This window comes from Felis catus, chromosome D3 (genome assembly GCF_018350175.1).
Source record: "Felis catus isolate Fca126 chromosome D3, F.catus_Fca126_mat1.0, whole genome shotgun sequence".
In the NCBI taxonomy this organism is placed as follows: domain Eukaryota; kingdom Metazoa; phylum Chordata; class Mammalia; order Carnivora; family Felidae; genus Felis; species Felis catus.
In genome coordinates this window covers 28,614,612-28,639,224 of record NC_058379.1, presented here as the reverse complement: position 1 = coordinate 28,639,224, position 24,613 = coordinate 28,614,612, and the positions used below count along the sequence as shown (strand labels likewise).

Genomic DNA, 24,613 nt, shown 5'->3' with positions numbered 1-24,613 from the left:
CACACTTGTACATCTAAGATATGCGCACTATACTATTTGCAAATCGTATTTTGACAAAAATAAATGAATTAAGGGGCACCTGGGTGGCTTAGTTCAGTGTCTGACTTCAGCTCAGGTCATGATCTTGCAGTTTGTGCATATTAGCCCCATATCAGGTTTGCTGCTGTCAGCCTGTCAGCACAGAACCCGCTTCAGATCCTCTGTGCCTCTCTGCCCTTCCCCCGCTTTCACTCTTTCAAAAATAAACAAATATATTTTTTTTAAAAAGTGAGTTAAATAAGACACCTATAATTCAATAAGAAAAAAGAAACCCAAAACAACTCAATAGGAAAACTGGTAAAAGCCATGAACAAGCATTTCACAGAACTGGGACCATAAATGGCAAATAAGCATATGAAAAGTTGCACAACTTCACCAGTAATGAAGGAAGCACAAAGTGAAATATCAATTAATACCCACTTGATTGGCAAAATACAAGAATCCTGTCAGGGCCAAGTGTTAGATACTTGTGAACCAACAGAGATCCTCCCATGTGGCTGGTGAGGGTGGGTATTCATGAACAATTTGGCATTTTCTCAAATATTTGCATGGTATTACACCAGGTCCATTTTCCAATACATTCCTTGGAGAAATTCTTGTCTATGGGTCCCAGGGGACAGGTACAAAAATGTCCACAGAGGTACAGTTACTAATAGCAAAAAACACAAATGATTCAAATATCCATTGACAGGAGAATGGATAAATCAATTGAAATATTATACAGCAGTGAAAAAGAATGAATGACCGCCACACCACACAACCTAATGAATCTCAGAAGTAATGTTAGTAATGAATACCAGAAGAGCACACCCAGTGTAATGTCATTTTTATGACATTTAAAGACAAGCAAAACCAAATGGCACAAAGTTTATACGTATATACATGAAATGATATACATGAAAATGTACATACATGAAAAAAAAAATATATATATATATATAATCCAGGGAAACACACAATTCGGGACAGAAGGTGCCTTTGGAGACAAGGAGATGAGTCACTTGTACTGAAGCAATTCCTGGATTGGGTAGTTGATTCACAGGTAGTTGTTCTGTTATGATGCTTTTAGTGCATATACGTTACATGGTATTTTGTGTTATTATACAGTACATTAAACACATAATAAAGAGAAAATTTATTTCCTTCAAACTTAATTTTGAGGCAGGAAGGTGTAGGGGGGAAGATCTTGATGTGGGTGTTACTTACAAGGATACACATAAATGTCAGACACGACCCGGTTCAAATCTTGGAAAGTAGTCTATACCTACAGTCCCATTTCTCCCTCCCTCAGCTAGACTTGTGAAAGGATTCAGAGGTGGTTCAGTGGGGTAGGTGGGGAGCCAGGGCTCCCCTCCTGTGACATACACCCTCCCATACTGCCCTCAGTTCATCCCTCCAGCTCATGTTTCCCCTAACTCTTCCTTGCCCTGACACTCTCTCCCTGCTTGAATAGCACCCTAAATTGCTTCCCCCTATGTGTCCCAGGCCTGCTCCCCAACAGCAAACCCCCCACTTATATTCTCCCTATCCCCTCCCCTGCCATCCCACCATGCCACAGAAGTGGGACACAGCCTCTATATGTGGAAGGTGAGGGCAGAGAGCCTGGCCAGGGCCAACTCCAGGCCCTAGGATTGAGCTGAGCAAGGACCCTGTCCTGGACAGGGAACACTAGAGACACAGCCATCCCTGACAGCTGGCACTGCCATGAGCACCCCTAGCCCTGCAGGCCTGGAAATAATAAAGCCAACACTGAGTGCTTACTCAAAGCCAGTCCCAGTACAGACACCTTTACTCACTGATAGTGGATTTATGCTGTGCCCACTGTGCCAGGCAATTTTCTGGACCTTGAGGATGCAAGGGTGTCTCCTGCCCTCTTGGAAGTCAAACCCAAAGAAAGATAGAGACCAGAGACCCAACATTCCAGGTGGAACTGAAAAGCTTGGTGAGTGCCAGCTAGACAGATGCAAGGGTAGCATGGAGAAGGGCTCCCGGGTCAGGGAAGGCCTTTCTAGGAGGCTGTGTAAATTGGGACCTGAGGCTGAGGGAGCAGGACGTGCATGGCCTGGAGGTGGGATGCTGGCTGGGTGGACAAGAGGAAGCAGATCACTGAGGGGCCGGTCCAAACCCTGGGGGCACACAGGACCCCAGGCTCTGCAGGAGTGACGTGGGAGCTCATGTTGGGCAGAGGTGCATCTTAACCAGAATTTAGGTTGATCAGGCTCCCACTGAGAAGGCAAGGGCGAAACCTGAGGCTTGGAGAAGTGAGGCAGGTGGGGGTATGGGAGTCCAGGGGGATGGCATGGGAGTGAGAGGTGTCTGCCGGGGTCTGGGGTCACCAGGAGGGCATGAGAAGGGCATAGCCAGTTGTGTCAGTGCTGCTAAAAGATCAAAGATGAGGACAGAAAAGTGACCTTTGGCCACAGGGGGTGGAGGGGACCCTGATGGAGCAGGCTGACCCACCCCTCAGACCCCCCTCATAGTCTCCTATACCAGGAATGGCAAGACGAGGGGGCATCCCAGGGGCCAGTTGTTGTAAGGATGGCCCTGACTGGAGCCCCCAGCCAGCTGGCAGAAGGAGAGCCCCTGAAGAGCCCTGTGTGAGCAGAGAGTGTCCCTTAGAGGCAGCCCGCCTCACTGCCCCATGAGGACCCTCTTGCCCCACCTGTGGGTGAGTGAGGCACAGAGGTTAAAGGGCCCACCTGCCCAGATTGTGCAGCTGAGGTGGGGGTAGGGTCAGGAACCCAGAATTTTCCCACTGGAAGCCAAGCCTGGGCCTGCAGGGCACACAGATGCTGGCAGGCCTGATGCCCCATCTGGGGCAAGTTGGGAGGTTGAAGGCCACGGTCTTGACTTGTCAGAGCCAACCCAGGCCAGACATTCTAGGGCTGCTGACGCCAGGATGAGGCAAACAAGGTCATTACCAGGTAATGAGCCATTACTGAGGTCAGACAAGGTCATTACTGGGTAATGAGTTGTCCCCTGCAGAGCCACTTGCCCCAGGACAGTTCCTAGGGAATGTCTAGGTAGCCAGAGCCACCAGCAGGCCAAGGCACAGTTCCAGGGCCTGGTAGCCAGGGGGTGTTCAGGGGCAAAGTGTGCCCAAGTCCAGTCCCCACAGGAAGCCCCGGACCCTCTGGCCCCTTCTTTAAATGAGGAGACAGCTGCAGCTCAGGGGTCTGGGCAGCAGGGCCCCAGAGTAGACGGATCTGCCCTTTAGGCTACAGGCCTCCCATGGTGCCTGCACACCTCCCAACATCTGTCACCTCTGACACCCTCACCATCTCCTGGCCAGGAAAGACTCTACCTGGGCTCTGATAAGGGGAACACCGAGGCGAGGCAATAGGGCCACGAGAGGCCCATAAAGCAGAACAAACCAGCCCAGAATGGTGTCTTGAACAATGGCCCAAGCCAGACCTGCTGGCTTAGTCCTCTGAACCTCTACTACATGGCCTGCACTTTGGGGGCCGAAAAGGCACCACGGCCTTCCCTTCCTAACTGCCCTGGGCCCAAGGTCGAGGTCCCAGCCAAGCTGGCCTTGCTTGCTCACAGCCAAAGGCCTAGTCAGTCTGGCTCCTAGAGCAAGCACCATAGCTGGAGTAGAGAATGGATGGGCACCTATGTTCTGGAGTCTATGTTGAGGCCCAGGGTCTGTGACCAGAAAGGAAAGTAGCAGCCCACACCCTGGACTCTGTGCCTGCACTGCCCCTTCCAGGACCAGCTCCAAAGCTAACCCAGGATGGGTGGTGGCTCAGGGGTCTCCCTCCCCACACAGACCCTCAGAGCCAGCTTCACGGACCCCCACCTGCATTTCCATGTGCCCCCTTCACTGAGACCCAAGATGGGCCAGAACTTGGTGTGAAGACAGTGGTGGAAAAAGACAAATACCACCCTGCCTTGAAGCAGTTCTACCTAACAGGGTCAGGGGAGGGGGCGACCTGGGCATCTGCATTTCTAGACACTCCCGTGACGACTGTGAGGCTCCCCTGACCCCTCTGAGGCCATCAGGTCCCCTCCCACATACAAAGCCACCTGGTCCTCGGGCTTTGGAAAATAAAACCTCTTCTCTGGGTGGCTGCCAGGGTTTAATGGCAACAGAGTGTAAAGGTGACGGCAGTTAAGTCCCATGGAGGCCGCCCCCTTTCTCCAGGCAGAGGCAGAGCCTCAGGGTTTTCCCTCCTCCCCAGGCCCTGCAGGGGCCCCGAACCATTAATGAGTTAATAAGTGGCAAAGCCCACGAATCACCCAACTCTGCCTGTGCAGAAGGGCCCACTTGAATGCACAGAACCTAGATGGGGACAGTGTCTGGAGCTGGTGTTCCCACAGTCACCGCCAGCCTCCTCACCCCCAGCAGACCTGGCCCCTGGCCCAGGCACACAGACAGGGCCAGAGTGGGGAAGAAGCTGGGCCCTGCACAGTGCAGGGAGCTGGGCAGGCTGGGCTATTAGGATATTCCAGAAAGCAGAAGCAGAAAGCAGGCCTGTGTGCTGGTCCCCTTGGCTCAGTAGCTTTGTCCCTTCTTGGCCCATTCCTTCTGAAGCTACCTCTGTTCTGACCAACCAGCCTGGGGCAAGGGCTCCCCAACCTATTCCCCCACCTCTAATCTTCAGCTTCTGCTGGCCCCTCCACCCATGAAGCTCGTGCTGGGGTCTCCACAACCTATTTCTTTCTTTTTTTTTTTTTTAACGTTTATTTATTTTTGAACAGAGACAGACAGAGCATGAGCGGGGGAGGGTCAGAGAGATGGAGACACAGAATCCGAAACAGGCTCCAGGCTCTGAGCAGTCAGCACAGAGCCCGATGTGGGGCTCGAACTCACGGACCGCGAGATCATGACCTGAGCCGAAGTCGGCCGCTTAACCGACTGAGCCACCCAGGCGCCCCACCACAACCTATTTCTTGACCATTGCTGGATTTGACCTCAGGGGCTTCAGGGTCATGTTGACCACAGCTGCCTGTTCACTCCTCACCAATACCTCTGCAGCCCTCCTCGGGGCTCGTTGGGGTCCCTGGGGCCTCCCTTCCCACTCTACACTTGCTCCTGTGCAATCTGTCATGCTTCACAACCTGACTCTGGGACTCTACCACCAGCCATGACCTCATCCTGCAGCACCTGTAGGATCGTGAACTCCTCGCCGCAGCAAAGGCTTTGTTCATATCACATCTCTCCATCAGCCTCAACAGTCAGGGAAAACCTCATAGCCCCTGTCTCCCCAGGCAGCCCAGCCCTGCCCGCCCAGGCAGCCCAGCTCTGCCCTTCCTGGCTCTCATACCACATCACAAATCTGGAGTCTGTCTACCTCTGCTCTCCCCAGCCTTTTCCAGCCCCCCTGCTGTCCCCTCCCAGGGATCTTAGGGGTCTCCTTCATTTCATAGGTGAGGCTCAGAGAAGGCAGAGACCCTGGGTCACACAGCTTGACTCTAGCAGGCCTGGGGAAGGAATCCAGGGTATTTTGGCCTGCAGTATTTTAATTACTAAGGGGAGGAGGGCAAGAGTATCGTTAACGAGACTCTAGGGACCAGCAGAAACAGATGCTAGAGGTCCCAGGGGGCCCGGTGACTCAGCAGGAATGGGGGGGGGGTTGTCTGGGGTTGACAGAGTGCCAAATTCTCACCTCTCCTTGTACCTTCCAGAGAGACAGGCTGCAATCAACAAACGAATGAATGAATGAATGAATGAATGGAGGGGATCTAGGAGCATTCATGGTGGCCAGGGCCAGGACTGCCAAAGAACAGGGTTGGCAGCATCCTCAATCACACACACACACACACACACACACACACACACACACACACAGGCACAGAGCTGCATAGAGGCTAGGCCCCTGTGGGATCTAGGGACACAGGTCCCAGTGGCTGCCTTGCCATCTCCCTCCCAGCCCAGCCAGGACCCACGCCAGACCCTCCCTCCCCACAATTCACTGGGGAGGCTCCCAGGGCACCCGGAGTCCTAACTAGCCCCTAGGGTTCAGTGAGAACAACATGCAGGGTAGAGGGATACTGCCCTCCAGACGGGCCCACAGTGCACTGCCCATGACCCTGTGATGGACACAGGCAGCATGTGTGAAGGCACCAGGGTGAGAAAGACTGGAGTGCAGTAGTGAGGAGCTCCCACACAATGGAAAAGGTGGCAGGGACAGAAAAGCCAGCACAGGTGACCATGAGGGTCTTGAATGCCAGGCCTGAGGAGGTGCGTTGGCTGACTAGGGTGGGTGGTAACGGCCCTGCCCCACCCAGGATGCTCAGCCCCAGACTCATTCACTCATTTACTCCTGCATCCAACATCTGGCATGTTTAGTATCTCTGGGAACTAAGTGACCTAGTCGTCCTGTGCTCAGGGCCCCTACTGTGAATCCAGGTGGACAGAGAACAGAGAGCCATTTAAACAGGCTGTGGGTGTGGGGCCTGAGTCACCTGCTGGAAGCTGGGGTGGCCAAAGAAGGCTGCCCTGCAGAAGTGGGATGAGTGGAAGCTGCCAGGTATATGGTGTGTGTGTGTGTGTGTGTGTGTGTGTGTGTGTGTGTGTGTGTGGTGTGTGTGTGTGGCGGGGGGCATTCCCAGCAGAGAAACGGCCTGAGCAAAGGCCCAGAGGGGTGGAGGTTGTTGGATTAGAGCAGGTAAAAGAAGACATGGCCAGAATAGTGTGGGGTGGGCCAGGTCATCCAGTGGCTTCCTGAGGACTGGGGCTCAGCAGGGAGATACCCAGACCAGGAAGGGCTTGAATGGAGGTACCTGTGAGGAGGATGAATTCCTGCAGCTGTGGGGGGTGGGGGTGGGGGGCCTGAACTATAGTATGGAGGTGGTGGCCCTAGCCAGAGAGGAGGACTGGGGACAGGTGGGTCCATAACCACACCTGCCTTCCCCTGACTGTGATCAGGACAGTAGTTTGGAGTACATGGTGTGAGCCTGTTTCCTGACTCTGGTGTGGGCGCCTAGGCTTCTGCAGCCTTCATTCCACGTCCTGTCACCTCCTGCCCAAAAGCCGGTCCAAGCTCCTCGACCCACGCTGGGACCCACCGACAGCACAGTCCCCCTGAGCAGGTCTAGCACACTCAAGGCTGCCTGCAATTGCCCACACCCCCGCGTTCCCTGGCGCTCCATCTACCACCCCCTCTCCCCTGTCGGAGTTCCCCGGGCCCAGGCCAGATTGCCCGCCCCCCACCCCCACCCCCACGAGACCTCAGTCATTCCCACAGCCATCCCGGGGGCCCTCTCCACGGAGCGTCGCCGGGGCCCCAGCGGTCGCTAGGCTGCGGGCTGGAGCTCCCGGCCAGGCCCAGCGCCGGTGGCGGTGGCGGCTGCGGCACGGATGGCGGTGGAACCCGGGCGCCCGTGGGCCCAGGCGCGCAGTGTGTACGGCGCGAGCGAGGCGCTGCGACGGGCCGCTGGCCGCCGGCGGGACAACGGGCCGCAGCCCAACGGGCCAGGCCCTGAAGAAGCCCGCGCCCCGGGCCGCCTGGCTCGCCTGCGGGGCCAGATCCGGGCCGAGGCGGCGGCGCGGGCCGACGCACCCCGGCTGCTGCGGCTGGTGGAGCGGGCAGGGGCTGCGGCGGGGGAGGCGCGGGCGCCGGGGGCAGGGGAGCGAGCGGACGCGCGCAGCAGCGGCTCGGTGTGCTCTGTGTGCGGGGAGCCGCGCGGCGGGGCCACCTACCCGGCGGGCGTCCTGGAGGTGAGCGAGCGGCGGCTTCAGGAGGGCCTGGCGGCAGTGCGCGCGGAGCTGGGCGCGGGGCTCGAGGCGCTGCGTGCGGAGCTGCGTGCCGAGCTGGACGCCCTGCGCGCACTGCTGCCGCCCCCGCCGCGGTCCGCCCGCCGGGAGCCCCGCGCAGTCCCCCGCGCCGCGCCCCGCGGCCCGACCCTGCTGCGAGCGCTGGGCACCATGAACGCCCTGGCCACGGTCGCGAGGCACGCCGACGACGCACCGGACGGCCCTGCCGACGGCAGCGCGAACCGGGCCCTGGCCCGGAAGAACTTCAAGAAGACGCCGCTGCCGCCAGGGGCCCCGCAGAGCGGCGGGGATTGAGGGCTGCCCTGCCGAGGGTAGCCGCGACCAGGTGCAGGAAGTGCCCTCCTCCTATCTATTTATATGGACAGATACACCACCCTTGTAGATGGAGAAGGGTCCTCAGAAGCCGCCTGCTAGCGCTCCAGCATTAGGGTGTGGGTGGCGGGACGCGCCAAAGCTGAGGACTGCCGGGGGTCACGTCTGGGGAGTGCGGAGAGCCTCCGCGCAGCCAGTGATCTTCGCTGGAGACTGAGTCGGGGGCTGGAAGAGGGGTGGATACCTTTCTGGCCTTAGAGCTGCAGAAGGGTCTGGGCCAGGGATGTGGCAGCCTCCCAGAGAGCCTCCGGGAGAGCCCAAGGGTCTTTCTTAGGGGAGGGTGTTACAGGTTTTTGTTTGTATTTGTTTTGTATTAAGGGTCTTGGGCTGGAGGCTGGGCCTCCAGACACTGATATAGTGTGTGACCCACACACTACTCAATAGATGTTAGGGACATGTGGGCTGCTGGGACATTGTTACCTGGACACAGACTCACCCAGGGCAATGCCGCCTGGATATACAACCGCAGTCTGCAGGGCATCAACTGGACCACAGCTAGTCCCTGGCCAGCTTCACTCTGCTGACAGACCCAAACTCTTACTGGACAACATTGCCTGGGCACAGTGGCATCTAGTCAATATTCTTGGGACTCTTAGCTTCGTTATGGACAGTGACACCAAGGACACTTAACCTTTCACTTAGCCTCACCACAGGCAGACACCTGGACACCACTGTCTCTCCAGAAAGTGTCACCCTACACTCAGGTTCCATAGCCTAACTTCCCAGTGTCATCGGGGAGTGGTTTCACCTTGCACAGAGAGCCCTTCACTAGCTGTCCTTGTCACCAGGACCCACCCCACCTAGCACAGCCTGCAGCAGAGCCTGGAACCGGTAGCTTCTCACCTCCTGGCTTCGGAAACGTCAGTTGAAGTCATCATTTAATAGCACACAGTGTCCTGGGGTCAGCCAGCTTTTTTTTTTTTTTTTTAAATAAAGTGTAGTATTAGACTTTAACAGGTGGCGTTTCCAAGCCCTGCTAGTTTTTCTCCTTGGAAATGGGGAATCAGAGGGAACTGGGGAGGTGTGTGTGTTCTGGATACAGGTATGGGACTGGCTGTGATGGGGTGGGGGAGGGTCGCTCAGGGGTCCCCTGTTGTATGGCAGGCACACTGAGGCCTCAGTGGAATTCGGGCAGGAATCTCGCCTCCGTGGGAGAGGTAGTGTATTCCCACCCCACCCCCGCAAAATATGTGAGGCCAAGGTCACTCTGTATCGTTTATTGCGGGAAGGGGTCGAATCTGGTTCCTAGGGGCTCTGCCAGAGCCACAGGCCCAGCAGAGCCGCGTGCACACGGGCTAGGGTTGGGGCGGGCGCCGAGGCTGCTGCGCGGATGGAGGCACCTGGAGAGGCCGAGACCCTGCGACCCCCGAGAGGCTGCTGCGGGCGGAAGTTCTCGGTGAGCGGTGCAGGGTGCGAGCCGGGGAGCCCAGCCTGGAGCATGGTCTGGAACTGGGCCACCTGAGGGCTCGGAGCAGAGACAGGTTAAGACGTGGGCCGGGGCTGCGGGAGGGAGGGAAGAGGGCAGAGCTGCCCAGTGGAAAGGGTGGGGGCCCCACCTGTGAGCGCCCGATGGGTACCGCGTCCTCGAAGACAGTCCAGACAACCGCAGGCTGGCAGCCAGGCGTGGTTAGCGACCCCGAGTAGCGGTAGTAGCGCGAGAGGCCTGAGGCGCCCGGCAGCAGCGAGGCCAGCGGGAAGGTGGAGGCCAGATTCACAGAGACTCCTGGTCCGGGGAGGGGAGGTGGGATTGCAATCGGCCTCCTTGTGCCCAGCCGCCCCCCTGGCCCCCAGCTAACCCCGTGCCCCGGGTGCGACCCCGTGGCTCCTCACCGCGCTCAGACACGTTCTTCAGGCTGGATACCAGGACGGAGAAGTTGGCGTTGTCAGTGTCCTGCTCCTGGGGAGGGGGCTCCAAGTGAGAAGGGCTCTGAGTGGGTGGGTCTCCAAAGGGGAAATCTGAGGTGGGGAGAGGTCTAGAGGAGACTGTAAGTGGGATGGGGGTAGGCTCCCAGTGGGGGCAGCTTGGAGATCTGCTGGGGGAAGGGTCACCCTCCCTCCCCACTGACCCTGCAGACCCGGTACCTCTCCTTCGCCCCATCCTCCCACAGAACCCTTTAAATCCTATAAACCGTACAGACTCCCCCAACAGCCCCACCAAAACTCTACAGGCCCACTCTGCTCCCTTTGCAGCCCCCCTTTCTGGGAAGCACAAGGAGTCACAGAACTCCTCTGTCCCTCCCTCACTGCCAGGAGTTGCACAACTTCTCCCTCACCACTAACAGCACCGCCAGCACAGCCAGCCCATCGGGGTGACCTCGAGCTTCCCCCATGCTCTGGTACCTCGTGTTCATGTGGACCACGTGCATCTGGAGAGGCACAGACCGTGAGAGGTACCAGCTGCTCCTTCCACAGGGCACACCTACCACCCTACCCCCTACCCAAGCCCACCTCCATGGGGCGGCGCTGCCCATCCAGGCTGTGCTCTGAACCTGCTCGACCAGGGCCCCCCCAGTGGAAGTGCAGCTGCAGTGCGCGGTAGGCAGGCAGTGGCAGCCCGGCTCCCCGAATCTCCAGGTGGCTCTGTGGGCCAGCATCTATGTGGAGCAGCACTGGGGGTAAAGGAGCACATGACACTCTTTCCCTCCACCCGCTTGCCCTTGTGCTGTTAGGGCACAGAGTGCCAGCACAGGGCCCCTTTGGGCTAGTCTGCTCCCTGGCCGGGCTTGGTCAGCAGATGGCAGTGGAAAAAACCTACCCTGCAATGAGGGGGAGAAGAGGGTGGCCCTCCTGTGGTGGGAGTTTTGACCCACCACAGCTGTGTGTGATACTGGGGGGCTGTGATGACTTCCGAGGTGCTGTGAGGGGCTCTGACTTCTGGGAATGTCCCGACTTCTGGTCCTCAGGGGCAATGGCTGATTGCTATTGTTAGGGGGATCCTGACACCTGTATGTGGGGGTTCATGACCCCTGTTGGGGGTGTCTACCAGCGAGTATGGATGTTACTGTGCTCTTTGTGGAGATTTTGATCCTTATGGGTGTGTTGGGGGGTAGTTCTCACTCCAAGGTGGGTTTCAGCTTGTGTCTGTGGGGATCCTGGCCGTAGGGTACTGACCTGTATGGCCATCATTCTCCAGGGTCCACGGGCCTGGAGGTGCTGTGTTGTAGCCCTGTAAGATGAAGGGTCCCAGGGTGGGGTCCCGCTGAACCAAGTGAAGGTCAATGTTGATGGGGGACTGGGCTGGGCCCCCACAGGCAGGGGCCATCTCCTTCCAGTGGGTGGGGCCTGAGGGAACAAGGTCAGGGATATGTGGGGGGGGGCTCGGGGGACAACTTGGGGATACACAGGGGAAGGCAGTGCCTCTCTCCCTCCCTCCTGCACATACCTAGAGAATCACCCAGCCTCAGGAAGCTCCTTCCTGCTCACCCACACACCTGGACAGGTCACAACTGCCACACGTACCCCGACCTAGCCTGGCCATAGTGTTTGTAACACTCTCACATAGGTAGGCACCACCTGGTCTGGGCCATACTCTGACACACAATCACCTGCAGCTAGAGTGCCACACAGGGAATGGGGATGGAAGGGTCTCCTGGCATGACAGACACACCCACACTGGGGACATGTATCACTTACTCACACATGGGCTGACCATGCTGACAGCCTTATAGTCCCCACTTATATGAACAGCTTGGCACACATGCCAGGACTGGAGATCACATCAGCAACAAACACAGACACACAGGCATGGGGGGGGGGGGCGTCACACGCATGCTGCCTGGTACCCAGACAGCCACTGTGGCCCAGGACTCCAGACACAAACCTGCAGAAACCAGAGAAACTTGGCATGCACACTGCTTTTGGTTCATGCTAGCATCAGACTGTCTAGTGGCCACAGGACAAAGACTGATACCATATAGCCTCACATGACACTCTGTCCTCACCACACTTTGGGTCCTGGGAGTCGTAGCACCAGGTGCCTGCAGACAGTGGACAGGGAACTGAGATGAGGGACAGCAATCTGGGCTCTCTCTGAGCTCCATGCAAGAATGGGGCTCCTCCTCTCCTAAGACCCCAACATCTCCTCCCCCAAAGAAACCCCCCAGTGGCAGAGCTTTACAGGGAGAAGGGGGAGCTACAAGGGAGGGTAGATTCGAGAAGGGTAGAATTCGAGATGGGCAGGGTCCAGGTGCTCACCCTCTGAGTCCCCGCGCACCACCAGTGGCACGGTGAGGAAGGCGAGTGCAAAGCCTGGAGACCGCATGGTGCAGCAGCCACTGTGACTCCAGAGGACTGGAAAGTGCCAGAGAACTGTGGGGCAGGCTAGGCAGCTGTTTATTAGTGGGGTGGGCTTAGGGGCGTGGCTAAGTCTTGTGGGCTCTCTGGCAGGCCACTGCAGAGAGGGTCAGAGGGGGCGGTGTCCAGGCAGGGCCACCAGCAGAGAAGACAGAGGTCTGAGATCACCAGGCACATGCTCTGATCCCAGGGCCGCGGCTGTGTTCCAGCAACAGTTGCTGGCATTTACCGGAGCAAAACACTTTAAACAGACTCCCCCAATTAATTGGGGGGAGGTGCTATTATGCCCACTTAAAGAGGAGGAAACAGGCTGGGGGCCAGGAGTGACATGCCAAGGCCACCAAGTAAGGATGGAAATGAAAGGGGAGGGCGCTTTGAATCCCAGTGCCCTTGACTTTTGAGGCTGGGGTGGGGAGGGTGTATTTCCCTTCTGTTGTGGGCCTGGGACCTCCCAAAGACCATAGGCTCTCTTGTATAGGTGTCTCCCCCCCCCCCCCCCACGCCGCCCCGCACACCTGGGAAAAGGCCCTCCTTTGGGGGATTACTCCACCAACAGGTCTTTGGGAAGCCACAGCTCTCCCACTCTGCCCCGCACCAGCCTGGTGGCGACACTTCAGGCTTCCCCAACAGCTCCTGAGGCTCTGACTCCAGGCTGTGGCCTGAGCCTCAGCCCCTCAATTCATTCTCCTGGCAAGTGGAGCTGATTTTGCAGCCTCTTGGTGTAGCTGGGAGAGAAAGCAACACTGGAAAGCTCTTTACCCAGCATGTGTGTGCCTGTGGATGTGAGCATAATTGGGCCAGTGATGTGAAGGGAGATGGGGTGGGCTGGGTGGGGGGGTATCTTTCTCCAATCCCCAGAGGGTCAGGCTCTCCCCACTTTGGGGAAGGGGCGCTGTCAGCAGTGCTGACGGCACCCAGGACCCCCACCACCACCCTAGCAGGTATGTTCAGAAATGAGGGATGCTGTCCTCGAAGCTCCTATCCACACCAAGGGACTCCCTGTTCCTTTTTTAACCCTGGCCCCTCGCCTGTCAGGCCCCCAGGATCCCCCTGCCCAGGCTGGAGCTGACTGCCAGGACGCTGGGTTAGGAAGGTAAGCACAAGGACCCACCTGAGGTTGAGTCCCCTGGACACCCTTTTGTTCCTCCATCACAGACTGGGAGATTATTGAAAGGACCCTGGTCAGTGGGGCATCTTGGAGCCCTGCACCCCAGCCTGGCTCACCTAGATGCCCCAACTCCTCCATCCACCTATCTCAGCCACCCTGGCTGGAGTCTTCCATCGCAACTTAGGTCACACCAAAGATTGACCACGCCTCTTCCAGAACACAAATTTATTTGGCATTTGGATGAAATGGTTCTCACAGCATCTTAAGAAAAGGATTAGTGCCAACCCAACCAAAAATAAACCCAAACTAAAACCCTTAGTGAAAGGAGAACATAAAAAACAGGCATTGAGACAATGTACAGTATCGACTCCTTCCTCCACCAGGTAAGTCGGGTCCTGGGGGAAGAGGCCCCTCCCAAGAGCCTGGCCTGTACCTCTGGGAGCCCAGTCAATCACAGGAGCACAAGAGTCTCAGCTCGGGTTGGCCTTGGGATTCTTCATCAGACCCTGGAGCAGTTAGAACTTAACAAAGGGCGGCAATTGGACAGGAGGCCAAGGGCAGCCAGGCAGACCCCGGCTCCCCCACCTTGTTCCCCTCACAACCGCCCTCCAGCAGAGCTCACTCCTAGGCACCAGCTCCTGCACACATGGCATGCAGGCCTCTGTAGAGCCCAAGGACCCCAGTGGGCTGAGCACCCTGGTGCTGGGACAGAACCCTGGCCAGTCCAGAAGCGGGCCCACCATACTTCAGGCCACCTCCTCAATGCCTCCTGCATGCCTGATTGGCCCCAGTAGTCCTTCGGTCCCCAAAGGGAGCTCCCCAGTCCCAGACATCTTGTGCCAACTGCCTTGTCCTCAACACATGGTTCTGAGGTCTGGGCCAGAGAGAGGGGAGCTGTGAAGGACTCTCGGCTGTTGAAGTCAGGCCCCTATGTGCTCCGCTGGGATAGTCACTCCAAAGCAGACACGCTCAGGACACTCACCTGGCACCAGTAAGACCTGTGGCTGCTGCTCTAGACCTCGGCTCCCCTGAGCCCAGCACGCTGGAGGCACAACACACTTCCTGCTTTGTCTTCAGCAGCCAACGTGGGGCACACGTGCCCAGGGTGTATTCTTGAAGGATCAGCCCTATGGCAAGGGGAGCTCAGGCCTGTTTGGCATGCAGCCCGCCTGAGTCCTGCCTCCAGCACGCTGGATCCTGCGAGCCTAGACAGGCAGTTCAAAATTCACACCTCTGGCCGGCTCAAGGGATGACAGTTCTGTGGGGAAACTCAAAAATCTCATTCCATACTGGAAGAACACAATGGGTTTCCAATGGGAGAGTGTGAGAACATGCCTAGGACTGGACTGTGCCACCGAGGTCTGTCACCACAAAGCACCACAGAAACACCCACTTCTAGTCAACCCTCCTGTCACTGCATGCTGGTCTGGAAGAGCTACAAGGGGGACCAGGAGCAGGGCTCCATGCTCTCAGCCAAGGGGCAGAGGTGCAGACCTGGCCACACCTCAGTGCCGCCAAAGATGCCATGGCTGGCCTGGGAAACTGGGGCCCCAAGGCCGAATTCTGGCATACTGCCACCACCTGCAAAACTTGGACACAGATGTACACACACACACAGACACACGCGTACACACAGAAAGAAAAGATCCAGACATTCAACGTAGAAAAGATATGGATGTGCTAAAAATCGCACAGAACCCGCTTAATCTCCAAACCTCAGAAATGCTAAAAGCCCCGTGTCAGGAGACAAGACCACTGCCCAGGAGCAGGCAACAGGGTCTCTTGGTCAAAAGGCCCCTGGGCAGGGAACCCAGCACCCCGAGCTGCTGAGGATGGGAAGGTGGCATGCGGCCACTGGGCACTCGGCTCAGTGGTGGTGGTGTGCAAGTGGACTTTCAGGAGATGGACACAGCCCAGGGCATTAATTTCAGCCACCCCTCCCCCCAAAGAAACAACCCTTTATGGCACAAACAAGATAGGGTGGGGGGGCAGACCAGACCCACGAGCAAATTCAATAGGAGTGGGGGGCTCCAGAGGGTAGCGGACTGGCTGGCTTAGCCCCCAACCCCCAAAGGAGGATCCAGGGCCAGGACACTCATGCGTGGCTAGGGGCCTTGGCCCAGCTCCAGGGTTGCCTCTTGAGGGAGCCATGCACAGCAATGCTGGGGAGAAAAATGACAGGGTAGGGCCAGGGCCCCCTGGCACAGAACCGGGCTTCACAGAGACCCAGCTTGAAAGACAGAGTGGAGAGTTCAACTTCCTTCCAAGACTCCATCTGAGGGTCTTGGGCACCAGAGGCCCAGGCCAGCCCCCAACCCAGGGTAGGGTCACCCTTGATGTTCATGGCTGGGCTGGGGGGTATCCTCAGAGCGGCCACTATAGTAACCTCCAAGGGCATCTACCCTGAGGCAGACCAACCACCCAGACTATACTGACAGTCCACACACACAGTAGTGCCTGGAAGTGCTCCTCCTGAACAGTGGCTAGCGAGGTACACGTGGCAGCCCCAGGGCTCAGTGGCTGGCTGGCAGGCTCCTCTGGACGGCATGCTGCAGCGAGCAGGCCCACCAAAGCCAGGTGTGGTCTGACTCCCACCCGTGCCCACAGTGCCTTCTTTGTTCCCTACTTCTGAAACGTGTGGTCTGAACAAACTTCGTCATTCTTCTGCCATTTGGAAAGAAAAAGACAGGGACCCAAAGCTAAGCATGTTTTTGGAGCCCTCAAGGAGACTCGGTGCAGGTGTTTGCTCCCTCGGGAGGTCGGTGTGGTCTCTACTCGTACATGCACGCCGTCAGCGGGTGTGCAGCAGTGCAGCTGGGTCCAGACTCACTTGGGGGCCCCTCAAATCTCCCACAGGGATCAGTGTTTTCTTGTCAGCAAAAAGGTGCTCTCTGCCCATTGGGGCCGTGGGCTGGGCCATCCTCTACACCACGGTATTGAGGGAACTGCGGCTGTGGCGGCCGCCCCCTGGCAGCGCCTCTGTCGCTGGGGTGCTCCCACTCTGGGTAGGGTCAGGGGGCACAAGCAGGGCACTGCTGCTGTCGGCTGAGTCTTCCAGGTCTGCCAGAGAGGCCCCTGTGGCAGGCACAGGGTGCTCCAGGCGCCGGGGTGATGCACCTTCACCGCCACCATCTCCTGGGGTTGGTGGCCTGGCCTCTGCTGGCTCAAAGGCATCGTCGTCTGCAGGGAGACAAAAGGGAGTCAGCAGGATGGCAGGCCTGGCACGGGAGAAGACGGTGGGCTGCACAGAACCAGGGGCTACTTCTCCTGCCTGAATGCTCCCGTGGTGGCGGGAGGAGGGGGAAGCTGTGCTCACCCCCCACTTTTGCCACCTGGCCCGGTGCAAGGCGCAGGGGTACAGTCGTGAGCAAGCCATGGCAATGTGATATGGAGGGACAGGCTTTGACAGAGCCCGCAGAACAAAGTTGGGGGAGAGGGAAAGTCCTCTCAGACTTGTTGGAGGTTGAAGCAGGGCTCACGTGACACAAAGGAGTTACTGGGCCGGATGTGGGCAGGCGGAACAGGGGACACAGCCCCCAGAAAAGGTGCTGTGGCTGGAATATGGGGATGAGAATGTAGAAGACAGGACCAGAGCAGACAGCTCCACAAACCTTACCGGGGTCTGTAGAAATCTCTGGTTTGAGGGAGGCTCTGTGGCAGCCCATTCCTTTCAGCGTGCCTGCTCCTTATTCCGGCTTTCTCCAAAAGCTCAAGGCATGGGGGCCCCTGTTTCCTGGCTGGCTCCCCCCCCCCCCCAGCCTCAGCAGCCCTGTTACCTGCCCCAGGGAGCAACTGCTCCCTCACAGCCTGCTCCATGCAGCCATCTGGGACCCGCTGCCCTCCAGCAGCATCCCTGGCAGGAGCCTGTTCTACCCCGACCCCCTGGACGGCAGACTGAGACAAACTGTGTGTGCAGGGGTCAAATCCAGGTCTTGCCTGCACACCACAGAGAAGCAGTACTAGCAAACAGGCCCAAAAACACAGCGGCGCTGGCCCCACGACACACATTCTGCTGTGCTGTGTGGGTGTGCAAGGAGCCAGGCAAGCAGTGCAAGGAGTGGGGCACTGCCTGCTGTCATACTGCAGGGGGTTGTGTGCATGTTAGAGGGTATTAACATGTAGGCAAACGGGATGGGACACCTGAGCTGCACATCAGGGACAGGAACAAGCTGGGCAATGGTGAGGAAACTGGCATTCCCTCTGTGCTACACAGACCTGTGAGGAATGATCTTCCACAGGAGCAGATGGACAAAAGATTTAAGCAGTAAGGCCAACATCACAGAACCAGTGCTTTCTTCCCATTTCACAGACAGGAAGGAATGTCACAAAGGCATCTCTAACAATTACCACATATGCACATGTGTCTTTGTGACCCAGCAGTTGGCTCTGGGCAGGCACCTGGAAGACCTGGGCCAGTCCTACCCCACAACCGCAACACCCGGCTCCCCATCTCTCCATACTGCCCAGCTGAGTGTGCCCCAAGGGCTGCTTGCTAACAGGTGTTCATGGGAGGAAGGCAAGGGACAGCATGGCCACTGCCCACGGTCATCTGCATGTACAACCCTGGGAAGAGCCTGCCCACCAACAGGTGGTTCCACCTTAAATGGAAAGTCAAAAAGAAGCAGAAGGCCAAGGAAGAAGTGGAGGTTCAGGGTCCTGTGTACTGGGGAGGAGGAGCAGTGAGCCTCTGGCTGCAAACAGAGGATGGCCAGTGATGTGCTGCTCCCTGTCCCTGGGAGGGAAGCACCTGCAGGGTCGTAGAACACGCTGTCGGGGTTAATGGAGGCCTCATAGGGCGGCGGTGGATCATCAGGCTGGTCGATGTCTGGGTACTTGTATGCGGTGTAGGGAGGAGGAGGGTCGTGGAAGTGGAACGTGCCGCCTTCTCCATCGTCAGAAAGGTGTAGGGGCGTGAGGCCGGTGCCGAACCCATCTGGGCCATAATCAAAGCCGGGGATCCTCCGGCCGAGGTTGAAGTGGTGCACTGAGCAACAGCAGGGAGAGACGGGCAACAGCTGAGTCACCCCAGAGGCCCACAGCATCTGACATCCCGACTGTCACACTTGTGTGCCCAGCTGCCCACATGAGAGCCCTGAAGCTCTGATGCGGACCCCCCCTCCTTCAGAAAGTCCCTGCCCCTCACCCATGTGCAACCCATCATGACATCCTGCCACTTGCACCGCCCAGTCCTCACCACACCTCTCCAGCTTGAGTGTCTTTGTAGATGACTAGGTGAAAACTGAGGGTCTGTGGAAGGGCTGTGCTGTGAGGCCCCCAACTGCAGCTGGCACAGTCCCTTTGTATTCCTACCACCTTGATGTGGGGCCCTCCCCGGAGGGTCTGTACCCATCCCACTGCTCCCCACACAGACTGGGGACTGGGCGCTAGGGAGCACAGCTTGCTCACTGACACAAGGTGATTCCAGCAGCCCTATGGAGGGCACAGGCCACAGCAGAGAACTCTCTTGCTGCAGTGAACTTGGGCTGAGGAGGGCCAAGTCACACTCTAAGTTGCCTGACATTCACGGGCGTCTGCTGCTCTGCCCTCTCTGCCCACGGCAGGTGGCCCCGCTCATGGTCCAGGCCGTCAGAAAAGGTAACATCAACTATCTAAACATACAGCAGCAGCTGCCTGTCCTGTTTCAAGGTCTGGAGGGCCGGGGAGCCTGGGGGCAGCTGGCACTGAGGGCACACCCCTCCCTCCACACATCCACGGCCTGATTTTGGGTCCCAAGGACAGCTCCTCTAGTTTCCCAGGTGTGCACTCAGCCCAGGAGCAGGTGAGTGGGTGGGACAGGGACACCCCACCAGGGCACCCCTATCATCTACACCCTCTTGCCTGTTCCCTTGCCCCCCCTTCCTACTTCCAGTACCCTCTCACCCTAAAGAGGACACAGCCCAGAGCAGGGCCCCCGCTGTGGCTATTATAGGTAGAGCCAAGCACACTCACAGTTTGCTCCAATCAGGGACTCAATGCGCTCCCGGCGCCTCTGGCGAAGCCGGTGGACCATGAAAAGCAGAAGCGACAGGATGAGGAAGGAGGAGATGCAGCTAACGATCAGACGCATCCCACTGGCCATGGAGTCAAACAGGCTGTTGCCATCTGTTACAAGGAGAGGAAAGAAATCGGCTGTTCTCAGAAAAGGAGAGCCTGATCCCCAGTGCTTAGTGCTACGGGAAGGCCACAGCCCTCCACCACCAGGCATCTATGTGGAAAAGGCAACTTGCTTCCTGATTCCCTGCACTTGACGTCTTAGGAGAGATGGGAAAAATGAAAACAGCTGAAAGTCAAGAATACTGTGGTTACATCAAAGGAGAGAAGCAAATCATGGGCCAGGAAAGATGTTTTACCTTCCAGTCTAGCACTCCTAAGTGCCAGGCAATGCGCCCCTTCTGCCTAAAAGCTGGCGGGTGCTGTGTTATGGGCCCCTGTGTCCCCAACCATATAGTACAAAATCAGGCAGATACGACCGAGCCACTGGACTCTAGACCAGGGATGCTCACCTGGGCGACTCTGCAACTTCCAGGGAACATTTGGCAATGCCTGGAGACTCTTTTGGTCATCATCAACCACTTGAGGGGTGGAGGCACTACTGGCATCTAGTGGGTAGAGGCCAGGGATGCTGCTCAACATCCTGCTATGCACAAGAAAGCCCCACATCACAGCACTCGGCCCCAAATGTTGACAGTTCCACCCTGCCTTACCCTGGCGCACACCGGTGCTGGTTAGGTGCTTGCTATGGAGCTGCTGTGCACAGATGGTGATCATGGGATGAGGGGTGAGGGAAGAGAACTTGCACTGGCTGAGTGCCTACAGTGTGACGGACATCTCCAGAGGCTCCTACCTAGATGAGATGAGCCACTCACACCAAGTCACAGAAGAGCAGAACCAGGAAGTGGTCCCAGGAACACCTGCCTCCACAAACCCAGAGGGAAGGCCAGGGAGGCTTCAGTGCAGGGGGGGGGGGGCAGGCACAGCGAGGAAGCGACCTATAGCCACTGGAAGCAGGACTCTGTGTGGGTGTAAGGGCCAAGGACTATCGTATCAATCCATACCAATGCAGATGGTCAGAGCTCACACTTGCCCTCCTCCCACGGGAGCCAGAAAGCTTCCCTCAAAGCTGCATTTATTGCTGACAACACTTGGGAAGTAAATATGTGGAAATGATACATTCTCTCACCAATTAGCTGCTTTTTTTGGTGCCTCTGATCCTCTTCCAGACTCAAGGGAACATTTTGTCTCTGTCTGTGGGAGGAAGTCTGTCAGCCCAGGGGGGCTACTGACATGTCTATTAATTGGTGGTCAGCTCAGAGATCCCAAGGGAGCACCTAAAGGAGCAGCCCCTTTGCAATGACTCTTAATCACTTCTAAAATAAACCCAAGGACACAGTCAAGGTCCCTGACCATTCCTCCATGATGATTACCAGGAAGGAGGAAGCATCTCCTAGAAGAAAGTCACCTGCAGTCAGACACAAAGACAGCACTGTTCTAGGGTCAGAAGTCAAAGATCCCTGGGGACTCGCCACAACTGGTCCCTCCATGGGGCTCTGGACAGTACCAGACGGGGCTGTGTTCTGTCTTCCAGGCTACTGGTCCTTAGTTAACCCTTGGGCCCCAGAGGACATGTCTTGCTGGGGAAGATGCTGTTGCAACTGAAGGTGCCCTGAAGTTCACCTGGCCTGGCCCTTGGTCTGATGCTTGAGCCATCCCAGGTCCTTTTCACGCAGCTGCCCAGTCTGTGCATGAAGAACTTCAGTGATCAGGAACTTAACCATTTCACTGAGCTTGGTTACATGGTTAATGGTTTCAAATCTCCGTCAGAGATGGGAGGTGAAACAGAAGCTCAGCAGGAATCAGAGGCCAATGCCCTGGATTCTAACGTGGGCTCTGCTCCTGGCAGCTGCTCTGCTGGGCACCTCGTCTCACCTCTTGGGAGCCTTGTGACCCCAGGCTTCCCCAGGGCACCAGTGCAGGACGGGAATGGAGAGCACCAGTTGCTCTGTGCCTCAGCCACCCTCAGAGCTGGCAATTCTGTTATTTTCATCTTCCATTAGGTGTGGTGGCCCAAGTGCATTCAATTTGTTTCCCTAGTGACCAGTTGAACATCTTTTCAGCTGTTTGGCTGCCATCATGTGTCTTCTTTGGTGAAGTGTCGTATTAAATCTTCTCCCCACTTTTTAAAAAAAAAGTTTATTTATTTATTTTGAGAAAGAGAGAGAGCATGTCTAGGTGCAAGAGGGGGTGGGGCAGAGAGAAAGGCAGAGACAGAATCCCAAGCAGGCTCCACACTGTCAGTGCAGAGCCCAATGTGGGGCTTGAACCCACAAACTGTGAGAGAGACCATGACCTGAGCTGAAATCAAGAGTCGGATGCTCAATTGAGCCACCCAGGCACCCCTCCCCACTTTTTAATAGGGTGGTTTCTTATTATTGGGGTTTGTAGAGTCTTTATATACTCTGAATAGAAGACTCTGACTTGTGTTTTGCAAATATTTTTTCTCTGCTGGTGGCTCATCTTTTCATTTCCTTAAGCAACTTTCAAAAGCAGAAGTTTTCAATTTTGATGAAGTCCAATTTATCAATTTTTCTTTTTTGGATCATGCTTTTGATGTCAGCTATAAATGTTGCCTATCCCAAGGTCACAAAGATTTTTGTTTTCTTTTAACAGACTTTATTTTTTTAGAGCCTATATTTTCTTCTAGAAGTTTCTGAATTTTGAGTCAATTAAAAATTTTTTTTAATTTAAGGTTATTTATTTAGAAAGAGAGACAGAGAGAGAGAGAGAGAGAGAGAGAGACAGAGAGAGAGAGAATGGGAGAGCAGGGGAGGGGCAGAGAGAGAAGGAGAGACAGAATCCCAAGCAGGCTCTGTACTGTCAGCACAGAGCCCGATGTGGGGCTTGATCCCATGAACCACGATCATGACCTGAGCCGAAATTAAGAGTCAGATGCTTAACTGACTGAGCCACCCAGGTGTCCCTTAAGTTAATTTTTATACATAGTAGAATGTGTAGTTAAAGATATGTATGTGTATATATGTGTGTGTATATTTGCATATGGATGTAAAATTTTCCAGCACCATTTGTTGAAAGATTATCCTTTCTCTATTTAATTGTTTTTGTACCGTTGTCAAATATCAGTTGACCATATAAGTGTGGGACTATTTCTAGACTCTATTCTAGAGTCCACTGATCTATATATCTCTTGATAATTCTGCAATGTTTTGTTTACCAGGACTGTACACTAAGTTTTACATCAGGTACCATGAATCCTCTAACTTATTAAAAACTGTTTTGGCTATTCTAATTCCTCTGCCATTCTACATAAATTTTAGAATCAGTCTGTCAATGTCTGCCAAAAGTCTGCTGGAATTTTGGTTGGGACTGCACTGTATCCATAGATAATTTGGGGGAATTAACTGTATAACGATATTGAGTCTTATGATCCATGAACATGGTACACCTCTCCTTTTATTTACACCTTTGATTTCTTTCATCAGTATTTTATGATTTGTAGCATACAGACTGCACATATTGGTAGGGATTATACCAAGGATTTCATGGTTTTGGTACTACTGTAAATGGTACTTTTCTTAGAAATTTCCATTTCCAACTGTTCATAGGCAGTATATATAAAAACAATGTAGTTTTATATATTGACCTTGTATCTGGAGACCCTGCTAAAGACACTTATTAGTTTTGGTATCTTTCCTGTAGATCCTCTGGGATTTCCTATGCAGACAATCATGTCATCTACTAAAAAAGATTATTTCACTTTTCTCTTCTGGTCTGGATACCACTTCATTTTCGGCATTGCCCTTGACCTCTTGAACAACCCTAAACAGAATAAGAGCAGATATCCTTACCTTATTGAAGGGGATACTTTCCCAAAGTCCCCAGTTTGGGTGGCAGTGTCTCTGTCCTTTTTGGAATACAGGCATTTCCCAGGAGAAAATGCTCCAACCTGGGAAGCAGTCAGGAGCCTGCAAAAGTAAGGCTGAAGCAAGAGGCAAGGAGAGGCCCTGGATAAGCTGCTCTGGCAGCACAGGAGAATGGCCTACAGCAGCTATGGTCTCATCCAGAGGCCCTGAAAGCCCTGCTCTGCTGAGAAGTCCTCAGTGTTGGTTAGGCTCTACAGGCCTTATATATATCTAATCATTCTTACAAAGCTTGGATGGAGAGGTAAGGCAACACTGGTAGACTCCTAAGAAATGGAATGAGAAGTCCAGGTGATGTGACTTGTGAAAGCCAGAGTTTGACTCATGTGGAAAATAAGTGAGTTGGAGGCTCAGAGTGATGTGGCCAGGACACAGACCTGGTAAACAATGACTAGGTGCTTGTCAGAATCCCATAGGAATTCATCCTACACAAGAGGTAGCATCTACCATGTGGGATAGGGAGGCCCAAGTATACTTTCACTGAACTCCATGTTCCCTGATGGCTCCATATCTGACTGCACGTTTGGGACGTGTGCCAGAGTGCCCCATTTGGCTAAATCTCAGATACCGCTGACATTACTTTGCCCTCTCCCCAGAAGCCTTCCTGGCATGCAGGACATTGACAGCTCTCTACTCAAGGAGAGCTCTTGTTGTTGTGGCCCTCACGGGCTAACTCTAGCTGTTGCACCAGCACTAGGCAAACGGTATCTCCTTCACAGGGGCCCTGGACGTTGGAGATGGCCTCCCTGCCCTGCCCAAGCTGTTCATCTACAGGGTCCACAAGCTCAGGAACAGCCACAAGTCCCTGCTCTCTCATATTGCAGCAGCCAAGATAAAAAACAAATTCATGCTTTTGATTTACATTTCTCTTAAGATCATGAATTTATAGAGATGCCAACTGCACTGGTGTGGAGAACAATCCAGCATGCTGTATGGAGTGTGATGCCCACTCATGGTCCTACAGATTACGTTGCTATCTGTTGTTGCTCTTTAGTGTGTGTGTGTACGTGGAAAAGGAAGGAAGAGGGTTATCCAGAGACCACATGCCTACAGAGTGTCTAACCACAAAGCACCACCTGGTAGAAAGGAGTTTTCTCTTGAAATTGAGGATAATATTTAATCTTTTTCTTGAAGATTTTAACA

General features: G+C 55.4%; 3 protein-coding genes across 16 annotated transcripts in view; 1 reads left to right on the top strand and 2 right to left on the bottom strand.

The window, feature by feature from the left end:
- Positions 1-7,233: 7,233 nt before the first annotated feature.
- Positions 7,234-9,064, top strand: LOC123381329 (protein FAM246B-like). Its single transcript, XM_045042016.1, has one exon. The coding sequence runs from the start codon at positions 7,346-7,348 to the stop codon at positions 8,054-8,056; it is 711 nt and encodes a 236-aa protein (XP_044897951.1). The 5' UTR covers positions 7,234-7,345; the 3' UTR covers positions 8,057-9,064.
- A 272-nt stretch (positions 9,065-9,336) lies between these two features.
- CA15 (carbonic anhydrase 15) lies at positions 9,337-13,602 on the bottom strand. Of its 8 annotated transcripts, none has more exons than XM_019814908.3 (8): positions 12,329-13,602; positions 12,058-12,111; positions 11,246-11,416; positions 10,583-10,743; positions 10,408-10,500; positions 9,965-10,043; positions 9,691-9,857; positions 9,337-9,599 (listed from the first exon to the last, which is right to left on the bottom strand). In XM_019814908.3, the coding sequence occupies exons 1-8, from the start codon at positions 12,393-12,395 to the stop codon at positions 9,351-9,353; spliced, it is 1,041 nt and encodes a 346-aa protein (XP_019670467.3). In that variant the 5' UTR covers positions 12,396-13,602; the 3' UTR covers positions 9,337-9,350. The 8 variants fall into 8 exon arrangements, with proteins under 8 accessions (XP_019670467.3, XP_019670472.3, XP_019670468.3 ...); XM_019814913.3 differs by having other exon boundaries at positions 9,337-9,592; XM_019814909.3 differs by having other exon boundaries at positions 9,965-10,031.
- Positions 13,603-13,745: 143 nt separating this feature from the next.
- DGCR2 (DiGeorge syndrome critical region gene 2) overlaps positions 13,746-24,613 on the bottom strand; it is a 98,406-nt gene continuing 87,538 nt past the window's right edge. For 4 of the 7 annotated variants that reach the window (XM_045042015.1, XM_023241680.2, XM_045042013.1 and 1 more), the window contains 3 exons: positions 19,485-19,637; positions 18,283-18,519; positions 13,746-16,715 (listed from right to left, as the gene is read on the bottom strand). In XM_045042015.1, coding sequence (XP_044897950.1) covers positions 16,459-16,715; positions 18,283-18,519; positions 19,485-19,637 — 647 coding nt within the window. In that variant the 3' untranslated portion in view covers positions 13,746-16,458. Of the gene's footprint in view, positions 16,716-18,282; positions 18,520-19,484; positions 19,638-20,038; positions 20,135-24,613 lie in introns of all 7 variants that reach the window. The other 3 variants (XM_045042014.1, XM_045042012.1, XM_023241677.2) reach the window with 1 other exon arrangement.

What these genes read in the sequence shown, in the direction of transcription:
- LOC123381329 (XM_045042016.1), top strand. Translation starts at nt 7,346, where the DNA reads ATGGCGGTGGAACCCGGGCGCCCGTGGGCCCAGGCGCGCAGTGTGTAC.
- CA15 (XM_019814908.3), bottom strand. Translation starts at nt 12,395, where the DNA reads ATGCGGTCTCCAGGCTTTGCACTCGCCTTCCTCACCGTGCCACTGGTG. An exon ending in GGAGAATGATGGCCATACAG is followed by an intron (nt 10,744 to 11,245) that starts GTCAGTACCCTA and finishes CTTTACCCCCAG; the next exon opens with TGCTGCTCCACATAGATGCT. An exon ending in GAAGAACGTGTCTGAGCGCG is followed by an intron (nt 9,858 to 9,964) that starts GTGAGGAGCCAC and finishes TCCCCGGACCAG; the next exon opens with GAGTCTCTGTGAATCTGGCC.